The sequence below is a fragment of the Ursus americanus genome, chromosome 27 (genome assembly GCF_024610735.1).
Source record: "Ursus americanus isolate L20-20 chromosome 27, mUrsAme1.1.p, whole genome shotgun sequence".
NCBI lineage: Eukaryota > Metazoa > Chordata > Mammalia > Carnivora > Ursidae > Ursus > Ursus americanus.
The window spans coordinates 15,363,788-15,381,649 of NC_142153.1; the positions used below are offsets into that span (position 1 = coordinate 15,363,788).

General features: G+C 35.5%; 1 protein-coding gene across 1 annotated transcript in view; it reads left to right on the forward strand.

The window, feature by feature from the left end:
• The window catches only part of TNKS (tankyrase), a 204,332-nt gene that overhangs the window by 138,986 nt on the left and 47,484 nt on the right, over window positions 1-17,862 (forward strand). Inside the window, exons 9-12 of the mRNA XM_045779268.2 lie at window positions 1,715-1,836; window positions 3,326-3,417; window positions 3,505-3,583; window positions 16,894-17,065. Coding sequence (XP_045635224.2) covers window positions 1,715-1,836; window positions 3,326-3,417; window positions 3,505-3,583; window positions 16,894-17,065 — 465 coding nt within the window. The remainder of the gene's footprint in view (window positions 1-1,714; window positions 1,837-3,325; window positions 3,418-3,504; window positions 3,584-16,893; window positions 17,066-17,862) is intronic.

Sequence of the window (17,862 nt, forward strand, 5' to 3'; positions counted from 1 at the left end):
TCGTAATTTCTTGATTTCCTTAGTACTGCAGTCTTATTGTGTATGTTTTTCATAAATTTGCCCATTTAATTTTTTTCTGAGTACCTTTCCTGAACTTAAAGGAGTAATTGAAAAAGTAGAATTGCTTTTATAATTTTGATATTCATAGAACATTTGTCATTAGAGAAAAAGCCAGTATGATTTGAACTCAATTTAAATTTTTCTAGATTGATGACCAAAGCAAAACTGTACTTTTTGTTTCAAATCAGTTCTCAGTACATCTCTTTCCTTTGTAGTTGTCAGGATCCTCCTCCGTATGTATGGCAGTTTGTAATTCTTTCACTTGATTTACCCCTAATTTTGTCATTAAAATGAAAATCTATAATTATGTTATTTGAAAATACTAGTTTACTTTTATTTCATTTGAACTTGACTTTGAGTTTCAGAATTTTGAAATTCCTATACTTTGAGGAATTTAGCAATGATAAGGTGCCACTAAACAGGAAGTTTTATAAAAATGGTTTTTACCCTGAACCTGCTATGACTTATAAATACTCAGAACTCACGCAACAAATTGAATACATACTATACTATAATTTCAAGCAGTATACTAAGTGATAGGACTACTATAGCAAATAAGGTCATGTTATATGTCCTGTGATAGAAGGCCAAATGCAAGTGCAATGGACTTCATAAGAAGGAATCCTGACCCAATAATGAGGAACATGAGGAAGGCTTTATCCAGAGTATCCAAACTGAGACCTTGAACAATAATAGTAGTTATTAAGGCACCTGTGTGTCTGTGTGTCTTTCTCTGTCTTTTGAGGGACAGAGGGAAGTAAGATGAGGAACTCAGGAGAGGAGAGAGAGGGGGAGAAAGGAATAAGTAGTAGGCAGGGGCAAAGGGCTGTATGGGCCAAGGATTGCTATGTAATGTATTAGGTTACATGTCATTTGTATCTTTTTAGAACAATTGTCAACTTTTTGTTAGCAAGCGGTCATATCAAAATACAAAACAAAATTGTAAAATAGAAAATATGACTATAAGTTTTTAATTAGAGTATTGGATTTTTATTTATTCCCTTAATTTAGAAATCACTTTTGAAAAAATCTCTACTTATACAAATAACAAATAAAATATTAATTGTTCTTTGAAAAATTATCAAACTGCACTTCCCCATATTTCAGTTCTTCCCTTCTCTATGCTTAAACTATTACTATTTTGGTGAATATTTCTCTAAGCGCCTTTTTGGTACCATTTCTTATAATTAATTGTGGTGGCAATGGTAGTAGTAACAATACAAAAAAATTGGGTCAACCTGTCTTTCCTCTCTTACTACTTGAATTTTCATTTTATTATATATACTTTTATGATATATGTAGAGACCTGTCTTTCTTGTTTAAGAGAGTATTCCAGTGTATATGTGTTTATAACTGGTTTCCATTTGGTGGACATTTTTGGTTGCTTGTTTTAAAACTTAGCTGGAGTGAGTATCTTTGTATGTGTATCTTTATGAACTCTGAGAGTATAAACCAGTTGTATTTTAGAGCATACATTTTTCAAAATTTTTCATTAACTATACATCCTTTGCACCTTTATCATCATATCAATCTGTTGCTGCTATTGGTAAAATACCAGCAATAAGTAAAATTAATAATTTTCTGATTTGTAATCATGCTAAAATGATTCTTACAGATTTTAAATCTTTTATGTCAACCATTATTTCATTAACAGATGAATTTAAAGGTCATTCTTTACTACAAGCAGCCAGAGAAGCAGACCTAGCCAAAGTTAAAAAAACACTCGCTTTGGAAATCATTAATTTCAAACAGCCACAGTCTCATGAAACTGCACTGGTAAGATTTTATTGTTAATCCATTCCTTAGGTCTGTAATAATAGTGGAGGCACAAAGTATGATTTTCATTTCAGAAACTTCAAAGTAACTTTAGTATCTAACATGCCAGGAATTTCCATGTGAACGTTAGTTGCATTGATTTTTAAATTTGGTTCAGGAGATGATTGCGTTCATGGGTGAGGGAATAGACATTTGCTCACCCTTGATTTGGGAATATTTTTACCTTTGTCTTTACCCAACCATATTATAACAAATCTACTTTTGTGATCAATTCTTTCATAAAATAGAAGATGTGATTTTCTTTTTAGAATCTTTTTTTTTTTTTTTATGGTTGCTAGGTAAAGACTATTTGTTTTCTGTAGAAGATTAAAGTATTTTCAAAAGTACTTGCATCATCCTTTGGAGCAATTATCCAAAGACTTATTCTTAATTTTCCAGAGAATTACTACATTCGTTATAGAAAAATGGTAAGATGATGAATTTTTTGTTCCAGACTGTACAAATTGTTTTGTAAACTATTCATGTTTTTTCTTCTAATGTATTTTCAGAAAGATTAGCTTATTTTCCTTGTCATTGACCACATTAAGTTTCAGGTATAGGGCTGGTAAAATCATTCCTGAATTCAGAATTTAAACATACATGATAGATAACTCTAGCACAGACCTGTAAATATGCTTCAGTTAACATTCCCACATATATCTGGCAGAAAAAAAGTCAAGCTGTAGTCAGTTCTTGCTGAAAACAGCATTGAAAGAGTCAACAAACTGAAATGGGCCAACTGTATGTACACTTAAAATACATGGCTCTCAAACTGGGGTTCAGATACATTCAAGCTCTCCAGCATTATGCCAGGAGATACTCAAAGCAGCAGAGTAAACCTGACCTGCTTTTTTGGAGTGTTCGTTTTGTTCATTAATAAGTTAGGTTTTTACTCTTAAAATTTTAATATAAACTTAATATAAAACAAAGTTGAATACAAAAATTGTGTAAATATAGGATAAAACATAAAATTTCTGAGAGTACTTCTTCCTCTAAGCTCCTTCATGTCTGTTGCCTCCTTGCCTGTCCCTGGGCTTATAGGCTTGTATAGTGCTAGGAGTAGCTCTGGGGCAGAGTTTGAGAACTGTTGATTTAGCTGGCTGACAACCTAATGAAGGATTGACTAATTCAGGTAAGGATATTTGTAGCTTTGGAGAGGCTGCATTCTGATGCCTTCAAATAAATATATGTTGGATAATTACTTTTTGGCCAAAGGAAAAGAAACAAAGTCTCTCTTAATGCTTAACTAAGATAATTTCACCTTGGTTTAAAGGCTTATGTCTTATACTTCCAGTATATTTAGGAAGAATTTGATCATCTCTATAATGTAAAGTATATAAATATGTTTTGACGGAACAGTGTTCTAAACAGTCAGCAGATGCTATTTAATTCCAAAATCTACTTTTAAATAGAAGTTTATTTTATTAACTTAGTTGTGTTTACTTTACAGCACTGTGCTGTGGCCTCCCTGCATCCCAAACGAAAACAAGTGACCGAACTATTGCTTAGAAAAGGAGCAAATGTTAATGAAAAGAATAAAGAGTAAGTGTAATCGCAGAGGGAGTTGTGCGGTTCTTAAAGAGGAAATGCAACAAAAGTTAGGAAATTTTCCTTTTCTCTTCTCCATAGTTTCATGACTCCCCTGCACGTCGCAGCAGAAAGAGCTCACAATGATGTCATGGAAGTTCTGCATAAGCATGGAGCAAAGGTAAGACACACACCGGAAATAAAAAGTCAGACGTGGGATTGAGTAGCTAGCTGCTCTTAAGGCTCTTACTATTCTCTCTGATTTTCCCGGAGAAATGAATTTTGTAAAGGACTGTTACTGTGTATTTGAAGTCACCTATTCTCTTTTAAAGCTGATTTAAATCTTTTTTTTTTAAGCTGATTTAAATCTTGTTACTAATTAAAAATAATTACCTGTGTTCTATTGTACTTTACTGTCATTCTTCTGTAAAGCAGTAAAATGTAGCTACGGTCTTATCATTCAAAGTACATTTACCTTTACATTGTTTTACAATAATAGTGGAATTGATAGATTTTGATGGTTTATCAGAGAATAATTTATGTAAATGATAGTCAGAATATTGCTACTTATTCTAAAGAACATTTTTGTTCCTTCAAACTGGTAGTGATGATAATTTTCTCAACCTCAACACTAAAGAAATATGAATTTGGGGTAACCATTTTTCTTGGCATTGTCTGAAATTATGAATTGCTTGAGGGAGAAAGGAAGCAAACTGGTTGTTTTTCAGAGTTGACTTGAAATTGGAAATTTTTTAATCCTCATGCGTATGTATTTTAAAGCAGAAGTCTCCAAAGTAGACACATTGTGGAACATATAAGATGAGCCACTGGGGACGGGGAAAAAATACTAGAATTTTAATGTATTAAAATAGTAATTTCCTTATTTCTGAATAAAGAAATTAGTGTCTACTAATATTTAATACACAGATTCATGCTGGCTCCCTCATTAGGTCCGTGTGTCAGCCTGTCTGAGTCAGCTCAAGGTGTCTCCTGAGGAAGAATGGGAGTCTGAGTAACAAGGGATTGACACTGACAAACTCACTCATCTGTTCACTTTCAACATGTTGTGACATATCGCACTCTACACATGCCCAAATGAGTAGATAACGTGGGTACCGACCTAAATGGTGGGTCCTTCATAAATAACGTTGTTGGTAATCCGAGGGAATGACAATCTTATAGCATAAAGAGGTTACCTGGCTATTTCATGAATTGGTATTTTCAGGAATTGTCATACTTAGTTGTGCTTTTTTTTTTTTTTTTTTTGATGAAAATAAGAGGGTTGAAAATTTGTCATCATCTGTAATGACAAATGACTGTAAGTATTTGTTACTTGTATGTAGGTGCTTTTTTAAAAAAAGAAACCTAATCAAACCCTTGAAGGCAAATATTTTAGAGTAAATGGGAAAGTGACTGCATTTTTAAAGAAACTTTAAAAAATGAAGAGGACATTTGAGAATAGATTTTTAGAAAACGTCCACTGTTTTGTGAAATTTTTTTGCCAAAAAATGATGTAAATGTATCACCAAGCTGTTTTATCTACATATAATTAAAAAACTTGAAAACAGAATTTTCTAACCTGTTTTAAAATCTTTCTTAATTTGTGTTTGGGTGGTTTTTGAACCTATAAGAAAACATCAAGAAAGATGCAATTTGACTAGCAGAATTTCAATTAAAACCGTAGCATAATTAGTAAATTACATTAAAAATAAGCATTTTTATTTAGTAGGTATTGCTAACAATGCACTTTTTCCAGTGGCTCTATATGTCTCAGTCACATCTTTTGAGCTAATGTGGTCAATAGGACAAGCTATTGAAAGTGAACTTAATATCACACTGAAACCTACCTCACAATTTTTTATAAGATTTTTTTAAGGTTTTTTTTTTTTAATTGAGCCAAAAGATATTTTGTAAATTAGTGCTTAAAATATTTTTTAAATTTTTAGTTGTTTCATCTCTTTCCCATCCTTTATAATTCTCTTTTTATGTAAGCTTTACATGTATCTATTATGTATTAGTATAGCACTGTTTGTTACAATTTACAGATGAGCACATATATTTATTGAAAGGGTTCTCAAAACATTTTTTCACTCGTAAAGTTCACGATCCAAAAATTTGGATATCCTTGCTTTAAAAGGACCATTGGGTGTTTTTATATTAAAAAGTTGAGGTGAACTGGAACAAAAGGGAACAGAGTTCTACAGATTTATTACCTATTTTGAGGTACGTCTAGGACATTGTTATATAAATAAAGTCTTGTTGCTCTGTCAAGCAGAAAATAGTAAGCTAAGTGGGCTCTCTGCTATACTTAAGAACATTATATGTTTTTCATTGACCTATTTTTAAAAATAGCTTATAGCATTTATAATGTTCTTGAAAAACCATGAACAATGCCCTTCATTTTTGGAAAATACCTATTTGTTGTCTCCCATGAGTCATTTTGTTTCATGAAGTCTCAGTGAAAAATAACATTATTTTATAAGCTATCCCAGTCAGCATTACTTGAGGTCTCTGGTTCTCAATCTTTTTCTGTTCTTCATGTTCACAGTACATTCTCATCAATAATGTCTCTATCCATCAGTGAAGCACACGTAATTTTAAACAGCCTGTCAGTGATAGAGAATGACTTTTAGATAGTTCACCTTCCCTAGTCCTTCCACTACAGTTCATCTAAAATCGAGAACTCCTACTGTTAGGGACTTTAAAATAGAAAAAAATCATATCTAATCAGGATTATGAACCAATAAATACCAATTGCCATCCTCCCATACACTTAAACTCCCTGGTTCCAGGCAGGCTGCTGTCCTTCAGGGTTGGTTTATCTGGTGGCTAATGAGTTAGTAAAAATTAACTGTAAAAACCCAGCTTAGCTACTTACTGTTGAGCCCCAGTGTTTGCTTGCTTAGTGTTCTTTCTGGAGAACTCATGGTTTCAATTTGATTTTTGGACAACTTACGCTTTCCATTTGATTCTAAAAGCACCTTCTGAACGAGGGGCTTGAATTAGGACTCAGCCCTCATACTGTTTCCACCATCCTGCCTCCTGTCCTTCCTCATGTCAAGTTCCTAGCTAAGGCTAGTAAATCAGAAAAGGCAGAGAATTTGATAGGGAGATCTAATACCATTAACTAATTTGTCTGTCTTAGACAGAACTTAGTAATATTTACATAAGCCAAAACATTCTTTTGCTCAAAGCTTGATGATAAATATAAAGTTCAGTTTCGCTATACATGTTCAACTAAATATATTGTGAATATAACTTAGGCAGACATACTTTTCAGTTTACATTCCTCCACTTTCTAGTTTTGTGCACTTGAACTTAATTTCCTGGAACCTTAATTGACTCATCAGTGATATACGGGTGTTGATACCTCCTCTATAAGTATTTGTGTGTGTGCGCGCATGTGTGTGTAAAAATTAAATGAGCTATGTATATATAAGTATGTAGTTTAATACCTGGCATACAAGCAATACTTTGGTTACTTGTAAATATGAGCTTTGTATTTTTTCTATGTTTGTCTTTCCAAACATATATTGCATATTTCCCTTAATTATCTTAATTTTTATATAAGACTTATAAACCAGTTCCTTCATAATTTGTTTCGATCCACTACAAATACTGAAATGCAAAATGATTAAGACTGTGGGCTAGATACTGTGGAAGATACTATTTTGAAAGTTTATGCAACTACCAAACTTGAAGCTAATCCTGAATCCAGTTTAGTGGCATTAGCAATGAAGAAGGAAGAGAAAGATGAAAGCCACTTATGAAGGAATAATTATATATATGGAAATGAATAGGGCGTTAGAATGGACTTAGAAACTGGTGGTCGGTTCGGGGAAGTGAGAAAGCTAGAAAGAAATACTGGTTTCCTATGCCTTGATAATTTTGTACTTAGAGTTGATAAGATATAGGGACATGTAGACAACACTAGTGGTTGAAAATACAGCACCAGAGTATGAAAGACAGTCTAGGATTAGAGAGATCTTTTGGAAAGCCATCAATACAGTGATCACATGTTGCAAGGTCCTGGTAGAGAAAATGTGGAGAGATGAGTTGAGAGTTAAGGAAAGGACCTTTGCAGATTACGTTTTTTAAAGAGCAGCCATGGGAAGAGAAAACTGACAGGTCTATCACATGTCTATTGAGTATAATAGGAGTATGAAGAAGGAACAGGTGATCGGTGCTGCAGGAAGAAATCAAGGTAGGCAATGCCATTTAACTGGGCAATTTTTATGTAAAGACTTTGACAGCTTTTGAAGCGGTGTTCCAAAGATATAAGAGTAGAGAATTATATTCATTAGGGTCTTGGCAATAAACAGCACACTCAAAGTGGGTAATTTGAGGAAAGTTTAATAAAGGAATTATACAAAGGTGGGCAAGGTTTAAGGATACGAGCAAGGGATAGCAGCAAGTGGGGAGACATTATCATCTTTGGGCCTGAAGGGGTAAGGAAAGGGAGAAGTCCCTGGGAAGCAGAAGATAGCTATTTGGAGAAGGCCCCTGACAGCACTTAAGTAGCCTTAGAGAGAGGGTATATTTAACCCCTACCCCTCACACTCCTGCTCCCCACCGGTCACCTGCCATTGCCTCCCATTAGCAAAATGTAGCAAGAACTTAAAGGACCAAAAGAGCTCATTGATAGGATCCATATAAGTGAGTTTCCCAGGACACAGAGTAGGATGGAGGATAAATAGGAATCTGGAGGGGCAAGCAGGCGATGTTCAGAAAAAGGATAGAAGACAAATGGCTAGTAAAGAAAGGGTTATAAGAAAATGCGGGGATTAGCCAACTCATTTGAAAAAATCTACTTCATAATTATAGTGGAGTAAATTTCTGTTTTTAAAAAAATTATTTCTCTCAACCCCCAGCTTTGCAAGATTGCTGTAAGTCCTAAATAGGAGAGACATGAAGATTTTATCCTTCGTATGGCAGGTTTTTTTCTTATTGTTAGCTACGCTGGCATTCACTGCTACTGCTTTGTCTGCTATCATTAAGTGGAATTTAAGTCCCAGTTGCATAGGTATTATTACACCTAAAAATGAAAGGTTTAATTCAGAAGTGCTTTTCTTCATATATAAAAGCACTGCTATTTTGTCATTACTTGAGCATCTGTTAAATATGTGGAACATGGAGAAATTTCTTTTGATTGATCATTTGTCTTAATTTGACAGATTTATTTATATTGTATGTAAGAAGAAATTGTGTCAGTAGTAATTGGCATTAAATGGGCTTATTTCTCACATTGAGAAGTGATGGAGAGTCTTTGCTCACTTTGGGGAAATGTGTTAGCTCATTATAAGGATTTGATTAATGCTTTTCTAGAGGTGGATTGATAAGCAGTTTCTATAGCTCAAAGATGTTAGATAAAATGCATTCGAAGCTATCGATTTCGGGCGCCTGGGTGGCTCAGCCGTTGAGTGTCTGCCTTCAGCTCGGGTCATTATCCCGCGGTCCTGGGATCGAGCCCCGCATTGGGCTCCCTGCTTGGCGGGAGGCCTGCTTCTCCCTCTCACATTCCCCTTGCTTATGTTCCCTCTCTTGCTATCTCTGTCAAATAAATTAATAAAATCTTTAAAAAAAAAATAAGCTATGGATTTTAAGTTATCTCTTAGAGTTCAAATACCTGGAGTTTGAGCGTGTCAGCATAAAGAACAAAGGGGCCATTGTCTCAGAGACGTTTTAGTTACCAGTAACAGATCAGTTGAACCTAGACTCAGCATAAATGGAATCTGTTTTATACTTATATAAATAATGTGCCTGCTACTTTTCTGAGAGAACCCATATTGTTATCCCATAGGAATAATCTATGGGAATTGTAGCTGAGATTCACAAAAGACTAGAACAAGGAATTTGTAAACCATTGGGTACCTTGACTGCATTCTCTATCTGTCTCTCTTTCTGCAGTTTTTGGGTTTCTTTTCTTTGTTGGTCTTTGTTCATCTGTTTCATTCTTCTTTTTATAGACTGTATGTTTGTTTTACTTCTCTATGGCCTAAATATGGCTTTGCAGCCCCTACTTTATGGGTCTTTGGCTTAGAAATATACCACCTGCAGCTACCGTCTCCTGAGTCTCAGGGATGAGAAGGGGAGAATCTGAATGAGGCTTCGGTTTGTGCACACTGCGGCCATTGGAGCGGCTCCCACTAGTCTAATCAGCTATGCTCAGAGAGTTGTTTCTCAGACAGTTAGGGTATGTGAGAAGGTGAGTACCCTTTTAATAAGTTTGAGTTCAGTTAGTAAACAGTCTAGTTTCATGTCTTTCAAATTATATTGAAATTTAACTTCTTAGACAAATTCCATACTCCATAATGGGTTCACAACACATGAAGGGATTAAAAACCTTTTCAAGTGGGGTGCCTGGATGGCTCAGTCGGTTAAGCATCCGACTCTTGGTTTTGGCTGAGGTCATGATCTCAGGGTTGTGGAATCGAGCCCTGCATTGGGCTCCATGCTCAGCAGGGAGTATGCTTGAGATTCTCTCTCCCTCTGTCCCTCCCCCCACTTGTGCTCACTTGCTCTCTCTCTCTCTAAAATAAAAAATCTTTAAAAAAAAGAAAGAAAACCTCTTAAAGTGAAATATTGATTAGTGTATCAGCATTTTAGTTAAGAATTAAATTGTGATCCTTTTGTCTGTTTCATCTTTCACAGGAGAGGCTTTAACTATGTCCATCCCACCATGGATAACAATGCTCTGTATATATCTATAAAAACTTTAAACTCAAATTAAATTATACTCTTAACACAGATGAAATAAGTCTGTTATTTTCAGTATTAAACAATTTTGTCAACATTGGCATTTAACTTTTTTTTTCCCTTCAAATTTCTAGGGAAAGAAGAATGCATATTTTTTGGTTAGAGAATATTTTAATAGTTGGGTGCCTAGATAGCTCAGTCACTTAAGTGCCCGACTCTTGATTTAGGCTCAGGTCATGATCTCAGGGTGGTGGGATCAAGCCCTGTGTCAGGCTCCTTGCTCAGAGGGGAGTCTGCTTGAGATTCTCTCTTTCTGTCTTCTCCTTTCTCTCCCTCCCATGCACACATGTGTGCTCATGCTCTTTCTCTCAAAAAAACTTTTTTTTTTTAAGAGAATATTTTAGTAGTCTAGTGTTTGAATTTGATCAAGAGTCTTCTTTTAAGGGACTTAAAATCTAGTAAAAATAATTTTATCCAGTAACAGTCAACTTGCGAATAGCTATTGTATAAATTGGAAAGTGATATATGTAAGAGAAATACAGATAGACTGATATTCAGAGAATAGTTACTTCTACTGGTAGTAACAGGCCAGGGGAGAGATTAGAGAAATTTCATGAAGAGAGTAGGATTTCAGCTAGGAATGGTCAGGGATTAGATATATAGAAATAGGCAAAATACAAATAATATATTTTAAATAATGACTCAATCAGGAAGGCAAAGGAGTTAGTCAGAAGTTACAATTAGTGAGTCCAGTAGGTACTGAAAAGGAGAATATAATGAAAATCTTGAGGAGATATGTCTCCTAGAAAGCCTATTACAGAAATGTAGACTCAAGGTATGTGCATAATATCTGGCATAATGATTTAGCAGTACTCAACAAAATTAGCTTTTTAAGATTTTTGTTAAAAGGGGTGATAGTAAGATATTTCTTACCTTCAAGCTAAGAGGGTTATAATATGCCTGCCACCTGTTCCCTAGGTTATAGTCTGTCCACCAGGACATAGACCTATTTCAGATTCTTATCTCTTACACCTTTCTTGCAGCTTTATTAATGCCTGTCATTTTTTTTTTTTTTTTTTTTTTTACTCTTCACTTTCACTGTCAAAGTGGCCTGGTTTAGGGGGAAAGTACATTGTCATTCTAGCTAAAGGAATACAGAGACTGTGTTCAACTCCGAGGTTACTTGAAATCCAGTTTAGATTGAGATATACCCATGTTCAACAGCTAAAATAGAATTACAATGTGAGTTAACAATAGATGATGAATTACAGAGATATCACAGAACAGTTCGTGATTAATTACCAAATGAGTGATATGGACAATGATAGCTTTAAGTGTAGGGGAGAGATGAACTCAGTCTCAAGGTTAACACTTTGAGACTAGGCTATTCACACTGATTCCAAATATTGAGAGATTCCCCTCAGCCATTTCCTTACAGGATGCCAGTTTCCAGGATTGTTTTGGCATGTTTGAATCATACTTTTATATCCTGTATATTTCAGGCCAGATGCCATTGTGGTTTTATATCATTTATCTAATTACCCTCTGTAGGAAAATCATTAATTACTACTCAGATAGAAAAACATGCATACCTCAGGTTTCTATCTCTAGATACAGGGGGGAAAGGAGAATATGTTTTGTCTCTAAAACTGCCAGATATGTTCTTCTGATACCTTCTCAAGCCAGTCCTATGCACACATTACCACACATCATATGTAGCATTTTTCTTATTTGAGGCAGTTTCTGTACTTTGGTGAAAATAATCTCCTTAGCTGAATGATAAGAATCTTTGATGACATCCTCTATCATATCCTTCTGGTAGAGATTGTGATGGAGGGGAATAGAGAGGACCGGGTCTAAGGAAGACTTGATCAGAAAAATGGATGTAACACTCGGTATTTTCTTCCAGAAGTATGTATGTTGGTGACTCCAGATTATTTATATATATATATATAAACATATATATATATATATAAACATATATATATATAAACATATATATATAAATTAAGAATTAAAATTGTATCTCCTTAAAATATGAATAATAATGATGGTATATATATAAAATCTGTCATTTTTTGAGGTTAAAAACAAACTTAGGGAGAGCAATACATATATATATGTATATGTATATATGTGTGTGTATATATATGTGTGGATAGCTATTTGAAAGTTCTTAGAAGAATCCTTGTGAGTGGCAATCTCATTTATTTTGGTTATCTCAGCTTGAATGACCATTTAAGTGCTTAATTATATGTATAATACTAGACTATTTTTTGGTTTATTTCTTTTTTTTAGAAGTTTAATTCTTACATAATAAAGAATACTTAAATGTTGTTAAGCCTGTTTTTTGACTGAGTGAAGAATTGATGTGTGAGTCAAAACTGCCAAAGCCAAGAGGACAAAAAAAAACAATATTGTCATGACTTTCAGGTGTCATGGGCTTTAGTTGGCCCTTTTTTTTTTTTTTAAAGATTTTATTTATTTATGTGACAGAGAGACAGCCAGCCAGAGAGGGAACACAGCAGGGGGAGTGGGAGAGGAAGAAGCAGGCTTCCAGCGGAGGAGCCCGATGTGGAACTCGATCCCGGAACGCAGGGATCACGCCCTGAGCCAAAGGCAGACGCTTAACGACTGCGCTACCCAGGCGCCCCTTTAGTTGGCCCTTTTATTCAGTGCTTTCAATTATAGATTTTGTGGATAACATGCCCAAGTCATTTGATCACCTATATTTCTCCATCAATAAAGTGAATTACTGTCAGTTCCCATTTATGTAACTTATGGAATGGTGGTAGAGTAACAAATCCAAACGTATGGAAACCATTAAACAATTAGAGTTCCCTATAACCCTCTGGGATCACAATGAAATATAATTACACTAGCTCCAAAATATCACCCTTTTTCATTGTGAAACTGAATTAGAGCAGCAGTGCAAATCCTGCCACATGACACATTCAAAAAATCAGGGAATGGGGATCGACCTGTAGTCCTATAAAATAGTTACTGCTGCCCCCGAAAAACAAATTTATCACATACCTTGGAAGGCACATGCATTTCGGACTTCATTGCCTTGAACCACTTCAGAATACATATGTGAAGGGAAAAAGAATAGATTGACCACTTTGTAGAGAGCCCTGATTGTATCCCATGATTGGTTGATAAAAGAATAAACAAAGGCAGAGCATTAGAATGTTGATAAAGTTAAATATAAGAGGAAGCTAAGGACCTTAATTTTTGTTTTCAGTTTTGAATCATTTTAAAGATCAGTAATGGCTCCAACAGACAGCCGGTTTCCCATCCAGCAATCATTGTTCCCTTTCTTCTTTGTTCAGAATGGGAATCAGCAAACATGTTCTTGAAAGTCCAGATAGTAAATATTTTCGGCTTTGTGGGTACTTTCATAGCCATTTTAAATGCAGTCATTTAAAAATACAAAAATCATTCTTTGCTTGCAAGCAGTACAAAATAGTCAGCTGGTTGGAATTAACCCACGGATCATAGCTTGCCAGCTTCCTCTAGGGAACTCTCTTTGGTTCCGATTTGGGAGCTTTCCAGAAGCTGGGTCTGAAACAGTTTTGGTAATCTTATTCTCCTTGCTTGTGGCTGGTGTAGGCCTCGGTTTGGGAGGCATTTTTGGCCCTAGCCATAAGATGTCCACTGGGAAAGATTTCTTCTTTTTTACAGTGGATATGTAAAACATCCTTTTTGGCCTTGGAGTATGGAGTTGATGGCATAGAGCTGCCACGGTCATCTTTAGACCGGAGAAGGACAAGCCTAGAGTCCTGAGATGAGGGAATCTGAGAAATTGGACATTTGCTTCTCATGAGGAATAATCCTCCCAAAAACCCTTGTCGAATGTCTGTTTAACATTTTCCCTGGCATCCATTCTTGTTCATTCTCTGGGTTGTACAAAGTATCACCAAATTGTTCTAGTTTTGTTATTTTACTTGTTTCCATGGAGTGAGTGCTTCTGTTAAATATCGCTGATGACTTCTCACAGTGCTTCAGCTTTGTTGTCTGATCGAGTACTCCATAGATACTCTTTTGTTGCGTGATAACTACTTAGAGTTTGAGGGGAAAATTCGTTCATAATAAAAACTATATACATTTTCTAAAGCAAAGAATTTTTTGTTACACTGGTCTTGTACTTTATCTAAGAAATAGTTTTCTAAAATACTAGAATATAATGCCCCCTATGGAAATGAGTAAATGCCTTATATACATAAACAGGGATGAGGACATGAAGCTTCAGTATATGTTCAAGGTTTTAACTTTCTGGTATTATCAATCAGTCCTCATCAAATGGTTGGAACTTTTTTCAGTTAAACAAGAAAGTCCTTTTATAAATGAACTCAAACAATGATTTATACGTTATTCTTTTTTTTTCACTTATTCACATAATCTCAATAGCCATTCACAAGCTGTCCTAGACGTTGTATTTCTGGGGGTGGAGAGGTTAGAGAGGAAGAATTACATTTAAGATTAAGTCATAATTTCTGCTTTTAAATAGCTTACAACTTACATATAGCATCGAGCACAGAGCCTAATATTAGTAAGTGCATAATAAATATTAGTTGCATCCCTTCCTTATGAGACTTTTTAGGAGGTAAACAACTTAGTTCTGATTTTGACAGCTATATACGAGGATAAGGAGTATGAAACGGAGAGTAATAGCTCAGTAGAGAAATGAGAATGTATCAGTGGAGCTGCATTCAGGACCACCCCTCCAAAACCGAGAGTAGGGAGGAACAAGGAAAGTTAATGCAGACAGTCTTAGTGAGTGGTGATTTTTGCCCAGATTTGCTCCATGAGTGCATGCCCCAGAGTAAGAGACACAGAGGGAATCTGCTGTTTTCTGTATTGTGCTCAAGTTTCACCATGCATATGTATCGAGATAACCTCTCCTTACACATAGTGTGTTTTTATTGTTTAAAGATGCTGTATGTCTTTGGTGTTCAGTTGATCTGCTAACACATTGAAGATAAAACTGGCAAGTGTTGAATTTACTAAGAAACCTTGTATCTGTCTCTACCATGACATTGCTAAGGTATTTGCAAGGATAATGTTGACCAAAGGCAGATTTTACCTTTTGCAATGACTTTTGAAACTAACACCTTCATAAAATGGGGTTCCACTGTAATCTGATAAAGCTGGAGTATAGCAAGCCTATCAAATTGTGATGAAAAAATATAGTAGAAAGGAAGATAGTATAAAAATAAACTACAAATGGTCTTAAATGACATGCTGAGGAGTTCAAGTTTATTTGAAGGCACTGAAGCTCAGTGTGAGCTGAAAAATAACTTGGTAATATCTGTATTTTGAAGTAGTAATTCTCAAACCATGTTCCCATGACTTAACAAGCTGTACTGAGGATTTCTGTCACTACGATTAAATAATTTAGTGGGTTTCTTATCAAATTTCCAGAAAAATGTTAACGATTAGAATGTTCACAATTTTAAGTTTTTCTCTTGTGGTGAGGCAACAAAGAACTAGAAAGTCAAGAAGTTTAGTTTGGTAGCTTATGTTTTCCAGCAATACATGCTAATGGCTCTACTTTTATGTTGACTATGTATAAACAGTCGCTTTTCTGCTGGCAAATGAGATGCAATTAAATATGTCAGTATTTCATGGCAAATTTTGTGAAACACCATTAAGAATTTAGATGAACCCTTGCCTGAACGAGTATGACAGCGTTACTCAAAATGATGAAAGACTGGAGGAGACATGGAGATCAATCGTCTTAAATCTTTTCTTTCTTTAATCTTGTATTTGGTGGGTATGCACAAATGCTTAGAATAATCTGCTAGCATATATTTGAGAATTCACTATTTGCCCTGAAGAGGAGCTTTCTAGAAAACTTAGAAAACCTATATAATACAATCCATAATCTCAATAGCCATAACAAAAACTAGCCCCGTGTTAAAATTTGTAAGATAGTACTAACGTGACATGGATATTCAGAAAGGCAATAATCATCAAGCCTTCAAGTAATCAAGACTTCTTAAGAAAGATGAGACTTGCACTGGATTTCATAATCCAGAAAGGCAGAAAGAAGGGCTTCTCTGAAAGAATCAGCATGTACAATGAACATGGACTTTGGTCTGATTGGAATCGAAAGTATTTGCCAGGGCATCCTGGATCAAATTACGACACTCATCCCAAAGTTGAATGTTATCTTAAACAGTCTTAAAACTAGCTAAATTATTCTTCTTTATAACTCTTCAAAGTTTTAAAAATAAAACATTTGAAAATTTTAATCTTGTTTGGGAGGGTTAAATGTGTTAGTAATTCAGACATTAGTAATTCAGGTTAGTAATGAGGGCATGCTATTAAAATTATTTACTAAAATTAGAAAAGAAATGTAATTAACTGCTTGGACTGTCTTTGCTTACATATTCTGTCGTCTTTATATTATGGGAGCAAGTGTGGTAAAACCCATTCATCCAAAAGTATTTCGTGTACATCTTGGATGTGGTGGGTGGTGCACGTTGGAGTCCCAGCCCTCAGAGACCTTAAATTCTAGTTGTTGAGGGGAGTGGCAGGGAGTGGAAGATGGACAGGAAGACGGTCATTCAACGCAGGGATGAGTATGTTGTAATTTTCAATAAAGCGGTCAGAGAAGGGTAAGTAAGAAACATGTTTTTTCAGAAGCAGTAACCAAAAGTTAATAGTAAAGAGTCTGGCATTTTTCAAAATACTTTTGACAGTTTATTTTCTCATAAGAATTTATTTGCTAGGGTGTAATACGGAACAAGTAGATACTAAGTTCTCTGTGCCCACCCAATGATTTTTCAGATGAATGCACTGGACACCCTTGGTCAGACTGCATTGCACAGAGCTGCCCTCGCGGGTCACCTGCAGACCTGCCGCCTGCTGCTGAGTTATGGCTCAGACCCTTCCATCATCTCCCTGCAAGGCTTCACAGCGGCACAGATGGGGAACGAAGCCGTGCAGCAGATTCTAAGCGGTGAGTTAAAAGAAATAAGCAGTACGGGGCGCCTGGGTGGCTCAGTCGTTAGGCATCTGCCTTCGGCTCAGGGCATGATCCCAGGGTCCTGGGATCGAGCCCCACATCGGGCTCCTCTGCTGGGAGCCTGCTTCTTCCTCTCCCACTCCCCCTGCTTGTGTTCCCTCTCTCGCTGGCTGTCTCTCTCTGTCAAATAAATAAATAAAATCTAAAAAAAAAAAGAAAGAAAGAAAGAAAGAAAGAAAGAAAGAAAGAAAGAAAGAAAGAAAGAAAGAAAGAAAGAAAGAAAGAAAGAAGCAGTACGTTCTGCGCTCCGCATTTCATGTCCACGGATATAAACAAACTTGGCACCACTCGTTTTCAGTAGCTCTTTGGAGTGCTTTCTTTGCCTGAGTATTTTTCATACCCTTCCTTGCTTGCTGTTTAGCCTGAGGCCCTCCCAATCAACCTTTTTGGTGGAGTGAGGTAGGTGTCATGAGAAGGAGGCATATACTCTCTTTTTTTTTTCAGTTTTAAATTGAAAACCTGACTCATGGGTGTTATGATCAAAGGTGACGTAAAGCTCACATAAACAGTGCGGAATTATGGCAGCTCTAAAATCTGTCAAATAGAGAAAATAAGAAATCATTCATCTGGTAATGATCTTTAATTAATTGTTCTTACATATGTGAAAGTCTGATCTGCTTTTTTGTATTTCTTAACTTCATTGCACCGTTATGAGATTATCTTGTTTTTTTCTATCTTAAATACAATTATAAAATCTTATTGAATATTAGTGCCTACCTAGTACAGCATTA